The 14,552-nt window shown below is 22.6% G+C and overlaps 1 protein-coding gene across 2 annotated transcripts in view; it reads left to right on the top strand.

Moving 5' to 3' along the window:
• Nucleotides 1-14,552, top strand: part of LOC117178105 (formin-like protein) — a 101,648-nt gene that overhangs the window by 35,378 nt on the left and 51,718 nt on the right. For both annotated transcript variants that reach the window (XM_033369348.1, XM_033369350.1), the window contains exons 6-9: nt 1,599-1,675; nt 4,877-5,192; nt 7,361-7,477; nt 12,576-12,816. In XM_033369348.1, coding sequence (XP_033225239.1) covers nt 1,599-1,675; nt 4,877-5,192; nt 7,361-7,477; nt 12,576-12,816 — 751 coding nt within the window. The remainder of the gene's footprint in view (nt 1-1,598; nt 1,676-4,876; nt 5,193-7,360; nt 7,478-12,575; nt 12,817-14,552) is intronic.

Here is a 14,552-nt window from a genome sequence, read left to right as displayed (position 1 = left end):
AAATTTGTCATCGTTGAAAATTCAATTTTTTGCAAAAAATTCATTTTTTTAAAGGTTTTTTTTTTGTGAGGCTTATCTCTTTTGTTAATAATATAAATATTTTATTAAAAAATCGTTTTTTTCATTGTTAAAAATTGTTTTTTCTACTGGTATTTTATCTATTCCATTTTTGACATAAAATTAATATTTTTTAGATAAAAATTAATTAATCTTCTTGTTAAAAATTGATCTTTTTAGATTAATAATCAAACGGTTTTTTTAAATTTTCTGTATTTGCTAAAAATTCTTTGGAAATTAATCTTTTGACTTGAAAATACCAGATTAAGGTTGGAATCTTTTTTTCTTGAATAAAAAATTTGTCATCGTTGAAAATTCAATTTTTTGCAAAAAATTCATTTTTTTAAAGGTTTTTTTTTTGTGAGGCTTATCTCTTTTGTTAATAATATAAATATTTGATTAAAAAATCTTTTTTTTCACTGTTAAAAATTGTTTTTTCTACTGGTATTCTCTATGTATTGGTTGAAAAATCGCCATTTTGGCTTGAAAATACCAGAATGGAATTGATATTTTTTTTCTCTTTTTACTCAAAAATTCTTTGAGCTTGAAAATTAAATTCTTTTGTTAAAAATTCCTCTTTTTTATAAAGATTTATCTTTTTTATTGAAAATTTAACTATTAAATTGTAAATTCATTTTTTTTCTATGCGTGATTCAACTATTCTGTTTTCAGTGGAAAATTGATATTTTTAAGTTGAAAATTTATGAATTAATTGAAAATTTGTCTTTTTGAAGAAACTTACTCTTTTTGGTTAAAAGTTATTTTTTTTTTAGGTTTAAAATTCAAATATTTTGTTAAAATTCGTTTTTTTTTGTAGAAATTTGTCCTGGTTGGAAATTCATTTCTTCTTTATAATATTCAGTTTTTTGTTTAAAATTCACCTCTTTTATTGAAAATTTATATATTTTATGGAAAATTCGTTTGCTTTTTGCTTTAAATGAGAATTAATTTTTTTAATGATAATTTTATCCATTTCGTTTTTTGCGAGAAGATGATATTTTTAAGTTAAAAATTTCCCTATTTTGGTATACAAAATCGACTATTTTTCGTAAAAAATTCATACTTTTGAGCTTGAGAAATTTAATATTTGATTAATATATTTAAAAATTAAATTTTATCTTGCGAAAAATGCAGTTATGGTGTTACATTTTTCATTAAAAAATTATATATATATTTTTTTTTCAAAATGATATCTTTTTTTTTTGTCAAAATTTAACTATTTAAAAAAAATGTTTCTTTCATAAAAAATTAATTTTCACAAACTGTTTTGGTTGAATTTTAACATTTTTTTTTAATTCGATAATTTAAAAAAATCGAAACGCGTTTTTAATTTTAAAGTAATGCCTTTTTTAATTATCCTAATATTTACTGTTATTTATAGTTCAAAGTTATTTGTAATTTTTTCCGAATCTTGAAACAAAAAAAAAGAGAATTTCTTGAGAAGGAAAGTTTCCAGTGTATCCAGGATGAAAAAAAAATCGTTTTTTACATTTTTGCAATTCTTTCTTTTATAGAATCTAATCAAAAATGTTTTTTTACAGTACGGATTTAACATGGTGATTCAGCATCGAGAGGCAATTAACTGCATTGCGCTCAGTCTAATGCACAAAAGTCTAAGGTAGGAATCTCTACTAGTAATTATAGATAATTTATTTTCACTAATAGATCATTATTTTCTGGAAAAACTTCTCTTTCTCTATTTAAATATACGATATTTAAAAGTACAATTTTTTTACATCTTCAAAATTATTCTTTTCAAAACTGCAATGATATATATTAATAATAATAATAATAATAATAATAAGAAGAATAATTTTATATCTATATTTTATTTTTATATTTTATATTTATATTTTATTTTTAAATTTTATATTTTAAAACTTTATATATTGAAATAAATTAAAATGTTCGTAGTTAGAGAATGTGAAATTTAGAGCGCTAAATTTGAACAATTTCTAAGATATTTTTTCATTTTTAATAATTTTATTTATTCCAAGTCATTTCTTAACTCATGTAACTTGTTTCATATTTTTTAAAATATTCTTATAATTAAAAAATATGATATTACAGATTTTTAAACGGCTCATGTTTTTAATACTATAAAATAAAAACTTATGGCATTTTTTTGAACGGGGGTTTTAGGGTAATTTAAAGAATAATTTTAATTTAATTTACATTCATGGACTTGAAAATATTTCTATTTATTTTAATGGATTTCTAGAGAAATTTAGGCAATAATTAAAATTTTATTTCAAGAAATTTATTTTTATACGAATTTCTACAGTTTCAGAAAATATGAAGGAATTCGACAAATTTTAAAGGATTTCAAAAATTTTAAGTAATTTTTAAATATTCTTAAGAATTTTAATAATTTTCGTTTCAGAGAATTGTAGAACTTTTAATATTAAAAAATGTATGGTTGTGGAATTTTAAATACTTTATGTTTATGAAATTTTTTAAAATTTGCAGGATTTTCTACAAATGGTAGAAAAATTGCAATTTATTTTAAAAGCTATTTAGAAGCTCCATTTCAAAATATGTGAAAGAATTTAAAATTTGAAAAGAATGATAATTTTGACTTTTTACTAGAAAATTCCTTCAAAAATTATAATTTTTTGTTTAGGACAGGGAGTTTCTGATCTGATGTTCCAATTCAGAATTATAATTCTTTTCCAAAAGTTTCTCTTCCAAATCAGAAATCTTTCAGCTCTTTTAAAATGTTTAAAATTTCCTAAATTGACCGGGAATTTCTTTAAGAATTATAGTTTCTCTTCAGGACAGAGAAATTGAAAATCTCATATTTTTATTAAAAATTGAGATTTTTTATATATATTTCATTCTGTTTTAACAGAAAATTAAATTTTTTCATTTTTTGTATTGAAAATTTACCTATTTCTTTAAGAAACTTTAATTGCTTTTGGAAAAATTTCGTTCCTTCAGTAAAAATTCTTTTTTTTTTTGTTGAAGCTTTTTTCATTTTTATAAAAGATTCGTATTTTGTGTTTTAATTACATTTTTTTTAAATCGTGTATTTTGTTAAAAATCTGTTTTATTTGGTTGAAAATTTGTTGTTTTTTTTATTGAAAATTTATCTTTATTGGTATAAAATGAACTATTTTGTTATATATTTTATTTTATAATATTTTTTTAAATTAATTTTTTCCAAAAGTTCCTCTTCCAAACCAGAAATCTTTCAGCTCTTTTCTAATACTTCAAATTGTTTTTAATTTTTTTTAATTGATCTTTTTTGTTGCATATTTTATTTCTCAATTTCATTTCGATTGGGTAGAAAATTAAACTTTTTTTTTTGAAAATTCAATTATTAGATTTAAAGATTCATGATTTGTGTTAAAAATTCATCATTTTGCTTGAAAAATGTTTTTTTATATTTAAAAATTATTGTTTTCAATTGAAAATCTCATATTTTTATGAAATATTGAGATTTTTGTTATATATTTTATTCTGTTTTAACAGAAAATTAAATCTTTCCATTTTTTTTTTACTAAAAATTTACCTTGTTCTTTAAGAAACTTTAATTGTTTTTGGAAAAATTTCGTTCTTTTAGTAAAAATTAATTTTTTTTGTTGAAGATTTTTTCATTTTCATCAAAGATTCGTATTTTTTGTTTTAGTTACATTTTTTTTAAATCGTGTATTTTGTTAAAAAATTTTTTTTTTTTTTTTTTTTGGTTGAAAATTCGTTTTTTCTATTGAAAATTTACCTTTATTGGTAGAAAATGAACTATTTTGTTATATATTTTATTTTACAAAATTTTTTTAAATTAATTTTTTCCAAAAGTTCCTCTTCCAAATCAGAAATCTTTCAGCTCTTTTCAAATGTTTAAAACTTTTAAAAATTTAAAATTTTATTTAAATTTTTTTATTTTTGTGAAAATTAATTTTTTCCGATATAAAATTAAACTATTTTTTTGTCGAAAATTAATTTTTTTGGTTGAAGATGTATCATTTTAATTGAAGATTCTTATTTTTTGTTTTAATTAATTTTTTTCAATTCGATTTTTAGTTGAAAAATCTACTATCATCTTTTTTTTTTGATCGAAAACTAATATTTTTTGGTAGAAAATTAAACTTTTTTTTTTGAAAATTCAATTATTAGATTTAAAGATTCATGATTTGTGTTAAAAATTCATCATTTTGCTGGAAAAATGGCTTTTTCTATTTAAAAATTATTGTTTTCAATTGAAAATCTCATATTTTTATTAAAAATTGAGATTTTTGTTATATATTGTATTCTTTTTTAACAAAAAATTAAATTTATTAATTTTTTTATTGAAGATTTTTTCATTTTTAACAAAGATTCGTATTTTTTGTTTTAATTACATTTTTTAATCACATTTTATTTAAATCGTGTATTTTGTTAAAATTTTGGCTTTTTTGGTTGAAAATTTGTTGTTTCTCTTGAAAATTTATCTTTATTGGTATAAAATTAACTATTTTGTTATATATTTTATTTTATAATATTCTTTTTAATTAATTTTTTCCAAAAGTTCCTCTTCTAAATCAGAAATTTTTCAGCTCTTTTCAAATATTAAAAATTTTTTTTTTAAATTTCCTAATTTGACCGGGAATTTCTTTAAGAATGATAATTTCTCTTTAGGACAGGGAGTTTCTGATCTGATCTTCCAATTCAGAATTATAATTCTTTTCCAGGATTTCCTCTTCCAAATCCGAAATCTTTTTAAATGTCCAGAAATCTTTGGAACTCTCTGAAATTGAGCTGGAAAAAAAAATGAAAAATTGACCGGTAATTAAAAATTCTGGTAATTAATATTGAATGGAATATAATGATTTTTTTCAAGGACGAAAGCGTTGGTGTTGGAGCTGCTCGCGGCAATTTGTTTAGTCAAAGGCGGACACGAAATAATTCTCTCGGCCTTTGACAATTTCAAGGAGGTTTGCTCTGAAAGGCGGAGATTCACGACACTCATGGCGTATTTCACACAGTACGACAATTTTCACATAGAGTTTATGGTTGCGTGTATGCAGTTTGTGAACATTGTCGTGCATTCGGTGGACGATATGAATTTCAGGGTACACTTGCAATATGAGTTTACAAAACTCGGTCTCGACGAGTACCTCGAAAAACTTAGGCATACGGAAAGCGAAGATTTGCAGGTAAGTTCAACTTTCACGAACCAACATTTTTATCTGCGTTTTTTGTTTTTTTTTTTTTTTTTTCCGACTTTTTTCCCGGTTCTTTCAGAAGTTCGCTATATTTTTCATTTCAACTTAAATCACAATGAAACTTTGAAAATTGAAAACTAGAAGAAATGCACTACTGATTGGTTAGAAATTTAATATTTTGTTGAGAATTCAACTATTTTTTTATAAAGTCTTTTTCTATTTTTGGACGAAAGTTTATTCTCTTTATTTGAAAAATCAAATATTATATTTTTGCTGCAGAATTCAGCTCTTGGATAAAAATTTTATTGTTTTCTTGAAAATTTAATTATTTTTTTTAAAAAATTCATCTTCTGCGTTAGAGTTATTTTATTTTATTTGAAATTATATTTTTGGTTCAGAATTCATCTCTTTTGTTTAAAAATTAAATTATTTTCTTGAAAATTTAAGGTTTTCTTGAAAATTGAATTATTTTTAAAAATATGTAATTATTTTCTTAAAAAGTCATCTTTTTTGTTTGCAAGTTATTATTACTATTTTTGTACTCATATTTTTGGTTAAAAATTAAATAATTTACTTAAAATTTTTCTTATTTTATTGAAAATTTAACGGTTTCTTAAAAATTGACTTATTTTCTTGGAAACTTAACGTTGAAAATTTAATTATTTTCTTAAAAAGTTTTTTTTTCTTGCGCGTAATTTTTTTTTTTTTTGTATTTCAAAATATATTTTTGGTTCAGAATTCATCAGTTTTGGTTAAAAATTAAATTATTTTCTTGTAAATTAAATTACTTTCATGAAAATTTAATTATTTTCTAAAATATGTAATTTTTTTTTAAACAATCATCTTTTTTGTTTGCAAGTTATTATTAGTATTTTTTGCACTTGTATTTTTGGTTAAAAATTAAATAATTTAATTAAAAGTGTTCTTATTTTATTTAAAATTTAATTGGTTTCTTGAAAATTAAATTTTTTTTTTGAAAGTATAAGTGTTTTCTTGCCATCTTATTTTTTTTCTTGAAAATTTAACGTTTTCTTAAAAATTTACTTATTTTCTTGGAAACTTAACGTTTTGTTGAAAATTTAATTATTTTCTTAAAAAGTTTTTTTTTCTTGCGCGTAATTTTTTTTTTGTATTTCAAAATATATTTTTGGTTCAGAATTCATCAATATTGGTTAAAAATTAAATTATTCTCTTGAAAATTTATTTATTTTCTTATAAAGTCATCTATTTTGCTTGAGCGTTATTTTTGTATTTGAAATTATTTATTTATTAATTAATTAAATTTTTTCTTAAATATTTAACGCTTGCGCGTTTTTTTTTTTAATTATATTTTTGGTTCAGAAGTCATCTCTTCTGGTCAAAAATTAATTTATTTTCTAGAAAATTAAATTATTTTCTTGAAAATTCAATTCTTTTCTTAAAAAGTTATCTTTTTTACTTGAGCTTTATTCCTTTTTATTTGAAATTATATTTTTGGATCAAAATCTATCTCTCTTGTTAAAAAATGAAATTATTTTCTTGAAAATTTAGCGATTGCGCGTTTTTTTTCAATTATATTTTTTATTCGGAATTCATCCCTTCGGGTTAAAAATTAAATTATTTTCTTTAAAATTAATTAATTTGCTTGAAAATTAAATTAATTTTCTTGAAAATAAATTGTTTTGTTAAAAATTTAATGATTTTCTTGAAAATTGACTGTTTTCTAGAAAAGTAAATTATTTTCTTGAAAATTCAATTCTTTTATTAAAAAGTTATCTTTTTTGTTTGAGCTTTATTCCTTTTTATTTGAAATTATATTTTTGGTTCAGAATTTATCTCTCTTGTTAAAAAATGAAATTATTTTCTTGAAAATTTAGCGATTGCGCGTTTTTTTTTTCAATTATATTTTTTATTCAGAATTTATCTCTTCGAGTTAAAAATTAAATTATATAATTAAGAATAAATTATTTTCTTGAAAAATCATCTTTTTGGCTTGAGCGTTATTTCTTTTTATTTGCAATTAAATTTTTGGTTCTGAATTCATCCCTTTTGTTCGAAAAGTCTACTATTTGGTGCAAAATTTCATTATTTTCATGGAAATTTTAACTAATTTGTTTTAAAAATATTATTTTTTCCGAAAAAAAAAAATTTTTTTTTGCGATCTTCTCATTTTTGTGCAGGTTCAAATCTCGGCGTATCTAGATAACGTGTTCGACGTAGCTGCCCTGATGGAGGACAGTGAAACAAAGACTGCCGCTTTAGAAAAAGTTGCGGAATTAGAAGACGAACTTGGCCACGTGAGTATTATTTTCAGTTTAAAAAAATTTTAGGTTCACTTTTTTCAAAAATACAGTCAATTCCACTCAATTTCAGCAATTCTATTTTTAAAATTCATCTATTTTAGCACAAAATTAATTTTTTTTAAAATGAAAATGTGCATATTTGTTTAAAAATTGAGTTTAAAAACTAAATTTTTTTTTATACAAATCAATGAATTTTGGTAGAAAATTGAACTTTTTTTTTTTGAAAATTCAACGCTTTAGTTGAAAATTTACCGTTATTGGTAGAAAATTAACTATTTTGTTGAAAAGTCATCTCGTTTCTGGTAACAATTTCATATTGTTAAAGAAAAATAGAGCTTTTTTGTTATATATTTAATTTTTCGATTTTTTTCATTGAAAATTTATCGTTTTTTAATAGAAACTTCAGTTATTTTGAGCAACATTCTGTTATTTTCATGAAAATTAATCTTTTTCCTAGAAAATTTACATGTTGCTTAAAATTCGTATTTTTGCGCTGAAAAGTCAATTCAAATCTTTTTTAAATTTGTCTTTTTGATTTAAAATTCAACTATTTTGTTAAAAATTCATCCTTTTTTATTTGAAAAAATTTGTCTTTTCGGATTGAAAATTCAATTTTTACCTTAGAGATTTATTTTTTGTTAAAAAATTCTACTATTTTTTTTTAACTTTCTTTTATAATAAAAAATTATCTGTTTTAGGAGAAATTTCATTTTTTAAAAAATAAAAATGTAACTATTTCGTAAAAAATTAAACGATTTTTGTTAAAGTAATGCTTTTTGTGAACATGAATTTGTTTAACAGAAAATACAACTATTTTTTCAAAAATTTATCTTTTTAATTGCAAAATTAATTTGTTTTAGTAAAATTTTTTTTTTAATGAAAATGTTTCTTTTTTGGTTGAAAATTCATCTCGTTTCTGGCAAAAATTTTATCTTTTTGATTAAAAATGGAGCTTTTCTGTTATATATTTTATTTTTTAATTTTTTTTGTTCTAAAAATTAAATTTTTCCATTTTTTATTGAAAATTTATCTTTTTTTAATAGAAACTTCAATTATTTTTGGCAAAATTCTGTTATTTTAGTGAAAACTAATTTTTGTCGATAGAAAATTAAATAGATCTTTTATTGAAATTAAAAAAAAAAAATTTGTTTAAAATTTAACTTATTTTGTTCGAAACTTAACACCTTTTTGGTAGGAAATTTCTCTTTTCGCTTAAAAATTCAACTATTTTCGGTTAAATATTCATGATTTTAGATAAAAATTCTTTTTTTTTTATTTGAAAATTTATTTTTTCTATTGAAAATTAATGTTATATATTGTTTGTCATATTTTTTTATCAAAATGTATCTTTTTTTAAATAGAAACTTGAACTATTTTTGGTAAAATTCCGTTATTTTAGAGAAAATTAATTTTTTTGTTTGAAGATTTATAACTGTAATTGCAGATTCGTTTTTTTGTTTTGTTTTAAATAAATTTTTTTTAATTGAACTTTTAGTTAAAAATTGTGTATTTTGTTTAAAATTGTCTTTTTTTTTTAAATCAAAATTAATCTTTTTAGCAGAAAATTTATGTTTTTGCTCAAAATATTGTCTTTTTGGTTGAAAACTCGTTTTTTCTATTAAAAATTAATGTATTCAATTAAAAATTTACCTTTGTTGAAAGCAAATTAACTATTTTGTTGAAAATTCATCTCGTTTCTGATAAAAATTTCATATTTTTCATTAAAAATCGAGCTTTTTTGTTACATATTTTACATCTCAATTTGATTGTGATTGAAAATTAAATTTTTCCATTTTTATTGAAATTTTATGTTTTTTTTTAATATAAATTTTGATTATTCTTGGCAAAATTCCGTTATTTTTGTGAAAATTCATTTTTTCCGATAGAAAATTAAACTATTTTTTTGTTAAAAATTCATTTTTTTGGTTGAAGATTTATCATTTGAATTGAAGACTCGTATTTGTTGTTTTAATTAAATTTTTTCAATTCGATTTTTAGTTGAAAAATCTACTATCGTCTTTTTTTGGTAGAAAATTAAACTTTTTTTTTGTTGAAAATTCAGTTATTACAGTTAAAAATTCATGCTTTGAGTTAAAAATTAATCTTTTTGCTTGAAAAATTGTTTTTTCTATTTAAAAATTATTGTTTTCGATTGAAAATCTCATATTTTTTATTAAAAATTGAGATTTTTGTTATATATATATTTTTTTTTTCACAGAAAATTAAATTTTTCCATTTTTTCATTGAAAATTCATCTTTTTTAATAGAAACTTCAAATATTATTGGCAAAATTCCGTTATTTTTGTGAAACTTTATCTCTTTTAGTAAAAAATTAATTTTTTTAAATGATAATGTAAATATTTGTTGAAAAAATACTTTTTTTTTAATTGAAAATTCATCCTTTTGGAACTAAAAGTTAAAAATTTTCAAAAACATTCGACTTTTAACTTAAAAAGTCAATTTTTATGATAAAAATTTATTACTTTTTGTAGAAAATTAAACTTTTTTTGAAAATTTAAACTTTTTAGTTAAAAATTCAGCTGTTGGGTTGGCAATTAACAATCATCTTTTTATTGAAATTTGTTTAAATTAATTTTTTAAATTGAATCTTTCTTTGAAAAATGGTACATTTGATTAAAAATTGGTCTTATTTTTGTCGAATATTAATCTTTTTGGTATGAAATTTCTCTTTTTGCTTAAAAATTTAACTATTTTCGGTTAAATATTCATTATTTCAGATAAAAAATGCATTTTTTTAGTTTGAAAATTTTTTTTTCTGTTGAAAATTAATGTTTTCAAGTGAAAATGTACCTTTATTGGCAGAAAATTAATTATTTTGTCGAAAATTCATCTCATTTCTGGTAAAAACTTTATCTTTGCAATTAAAAATAGAGCTTTTTTTGTTATATATTTTATTTAGAAATTTTTTTTAACTAAAAATAAATTTTTTTTATTTTTTATTGAAAATTTATCTTTTTCTTTAAGAAACTTCAATTATTTTGTGCAAAATTCCGTTATTTTAGTGAAAATTCATTTTTTTATTGAAGATTTATCATTTTTAGTGTAATTTTTAGTTAAAAAAATGTTTATTTTGTTAAAATCTTGTCCTTTTTTTGTCGAAAGTTAATCTTTTTATTAGAAAATTGATCTTTTTGCTTAAAAATTCATCTTTTTCGTTGAAAATTCGTTTTTTCCGTTTCCGGAAATTTATAATGCTGATATTTGAATAGAATAATAATTTTTCATTATTAATCAGAAATTTCTTTAAGAATTGTAATTTTGACTTTGGGATAGGGGTTTTTGATCCATTTTTTTCGAAAGAAAATTAAACTACTTCTTTGTTGAAAATTCGAGTTTTTGTTTGAAGATTTATCATTGTAATTGCATTTTCATATTTTTTGTTTTAATTATATTTATTTATTTGGATTTGTATATAAAAAATCTTAAATTTTTACAAAAATTTGTCTTTTTTGGTCGAAAATTAATCTTTTTAGTTGAAATCTCATTTTTTCTATTGAAAATTCAACCATTCCATTTGCGTTTGTACATTTTTTTTTTAAATTAAAAATTCACCCATTTGTGGAAAATTCGTCGTTTTTATTAGAAAACTAAAATACTGTTCTAATTAGAAATTCATCTCTTCGTTTGAAAATTAATTTTGTTTTCTGCAAATTAAATTAATATATTGTTAATTTAAAATTTATCTTTTTTAGTTAAAAGTTCAACTATTTGGTTGAAACTTCATTTATTTTCTTTAAAATACTTCTTTTGGTATAAAATTCATCTTTTTGATTGAAAATCCATGATAGCTGAATTAATTCTTCTTTTAAAAAATATTTTCCTATTTTCGAGAAAAATCTGCTCATTTCTTCTCTTTTAAAAATTTATTTGAATCACTGTTCAAATATTTAATTCCATTTATTCTTTAAAAAGTTCATATTTTTGGCTCGAAAAATTATTGCACAGACAAATATTAAGATATCTGGAAACCCTGGAATTATTTTTAATGTAAATGATGATTTTAAGAGAATATTTAAAAATAATTTAAAAGATTTGGAAAATTAAAAAAAAAAAACTATCTGGAATATTTTAGAGAAATTTTTTTCATTTCCAGGATTTTCTAGAAACTGTATGAAACATTCAATAAATATCTTTCAAAATGAATCGAATTTTTCCTACCATTTTTAGGAAATGCTGAAAGTTTGAAAAGATTTTCTTAAAATCTTCCAGATTCTTTTTTGAGAATTTTGGAAACCTTTTATAATATTTTTAAATATTCTCCTAAAATCATTTTTCAACTTGAAAAATCATTTTCTATTTTCCTGAAATTTTTAAGAAAATGTTTTTATTCTTGTACAGCCTTTTAACTTTAATTTTTTCTGCACATAAAAAGCATGATTTTTTTTTAATTGTAGGAAAGTTTGAATTATGTTAAAACATATTTAGAAGTGCTAAAAATTCCTTAAAATAATATAATTTGGAAAATTTTAAAGTTCATTGCTTGATTTTTTAGTTTCGAGCATCAGAATTGATGTGAATTAAAAAAAAATGTTATTTGAAAAACCGAAAAAATCGATTTATTCAATTTTATTGACTGTGAAAAATGTTTGCGAACCGGGAAATGACAGTGAAATTATATTTTGACCGGGAATTTTACAAATTTTCGGAGGAAAAATCTGTCCAAGTTCGATTTTAATAGTTTTTAAAATGCTAGTATATGAATATAATATAGTATACAATTTAATAAAATATAATAAAATATAAATATAATATAAAAAATAAATAAAATATAATAGAATAGAATTATTAATAGGGAATTTCTTTAAGAATTGTAATTTTTACTTTGGGACAGGAAGTTTATGATTTGATATCCACTTTGAGTATTTTCATTTGTAGTTTATTTTTTAGCACTACTAATGGAAAAATTGTAAGCTTAAGAATTTAAATTTTTTAATTATATTAACCGTGAAAAAAGTTTTTGCCGACCGAGAAAAAACCGGGAATTTATTTTTTTGATTAAAACGGCCACCTTGCAATCTTTAAATATCTAGTGATGATGAAAAACAAAAAAAAATGATTTAATTGTTAATAGGCGCACGATAGACTGGCCGAGTTGGAAAGAGAATCTCTAGCCAAATTAGCGGAACTGGAAACCGAATTGGGAGCAATGAAGGTGGAATATGGTGACGCATTAGAAGCCCGTAGATTAGTCGAAGAAGAGCTCGCGGCTTTGAAAAGACAGAAACAGGACTCTGCGCGAAGACAGAGTGTCCTCGAAAGTAAAATTATGGAACTGGAAACGCTCACAGGAACTCTCACGAAAGGAGCCTCAGGTAAACTTTCTTAATTTTTTGGGTAAAAATTTCATTATTTTTTTGAAAATTTTAGGTTAAAAATTAAATTACTTGGGTATTTTATTTTCGGTTAGAAGTTGTCTTTTTTAAGTTTAAAATTTGTATTTTTTTGTCGAAAATCGATTTTTTTGGTTGAAATTGCATTTTTTTTTTTGAGTAAAAAATGCAACTGTTATTTTTTGTTGTTGAAAATTAAATGTTTTGAATGAAAATATTATTATTCCCTTTTTGGAGGAAAAACTTACATATTCTAGTTGAAAATTCAATAATTTGATTTCAAATTTCTCCTTTTTAGTTGAAATGTCATCTATTTGGTTAAAACTTATACTCTAGTTGAAAATAAATCCATTTTAGTTGAACATTTAACTATTTGGTTGGAAATTCATGTGTTTTTGGTATTTCTTCCTTCTCCTTCTCATTCTCCTCATGTTCCTCGTCCTCCTCCTCCTCCTCCTCCTCCTCCTCCTCCTCCTCCTCCTCCTCCTCTGTCTAGTCTTAAATCTCCTCCTGATTTATTTTTTATTGATTTTCCTCCATCTATTCTTCATTCTACTCCTAACGTACCTCCTCCCGATTTCCTTCCTCCTGATTTACCTTTTCCTCTTAAATTACCTCCTCCTCTATCTAATCTTCATCTTCCTCCTGATTTACCTTTTCCAGATTTTCTTCCTCGTGATTTACCTTCTCCCGATTTCTTCTCTGATTTACCTCCTCCTCCTCCTCCTGATTAGCCTACTCCAGATTTATTTCCTCCTGATTTTTTTTTCTATCTAATCTTTATTCTCGTCATGATTTATCTCCTCTTCCTGTATCTAATCTTCATTCTTCTCCTGATTCACCTCCTCCCGATTTTCTTACTCCTGATTTACCTCCTCTACATCCTCCTCTACCCAATCTTTTTCCTTCTCTTCCTGATTTACCTAATCCTCTTGATTTACCTCTTCCTGTATTTAATTTTCATCCTCCTCCCGATTTTTCTCTTCTTCCTCCTCATTTACATCCTCTATCTGATCTTTATCCTGATTTACCTCCTTCTCCTCCTCCCCCTGGTTTACCTCCTCCTTCTCCTCCTACTGATTTACCTCCTACCAATTTTCTTCCTCCTGATTTACGTCTTTCTGTTGATTTACCTGCTCCTCTAACTAATCTTTATCATTCTTCTCCTGATTTACCTGCTCCAGATTTTTCTCCTAATTGATCTCTTCCTCTCGATTTACCTTCTCATGTATCTCTTCCTTCTGATTTACCTCCTCCCGTTTTTCTTACTTCTGATGTACATGTTCCTCCTGATTTACCTCCTCCCGATTTTCCTCATAATTTATCCCTTCCTCCCGATTTTGCTCCTCATTTATCTTTTCCTCCTGATTTGCATCCTCTCCTCCTCCTTCTCCTGATTTATCTTCTTCCGATTTATCTTCTTCCGATTTTCTTCCTCCTGATTTACCTCCTCTAACTAATCTTTATCATTCTTATCCTGATTTACCTGTTCCCGATTTTTCTCCTCATTTATCTTTTCCTTTTGATTTACCTCCTCCCAATTCGCCTCCTCATTTATATCTTCCTCCCGATTTTCCTCTTTATTTATTTTTTCCTCCTGATTTATGTCCTCCTCCTCCTGATTTGCGTCCTCTAGATTTTCGCCCTTCTGATTTACATCTTCCTTCTGACATACCTCCTCCTCCTCTAACTAATCTTTATCATTCTTCTCTTGATTT

The sequence above is a fragment of the Belonocnema kinseyi genome, chromosome 8, assembly GCF_010883055.1.
Source record: "Belonocnema kinseyi isolate 2016_QV_RU_SX_M_011 chromosome 8, B_treatae_v1, whole genome shotgun sequence".
In the NCBI taxonomy this organism is placed as follows: Eukaryota; Metazoa; Arthropoda; class Insecta; order Hymenoptera; family Cynipidae; genus Belonocnema; species Belonocnema kinseyi.
Note: the sequence above shows the minus strand (reverse complement) of the source record. Positions and strands in the feature narration are given on the sequence as shown.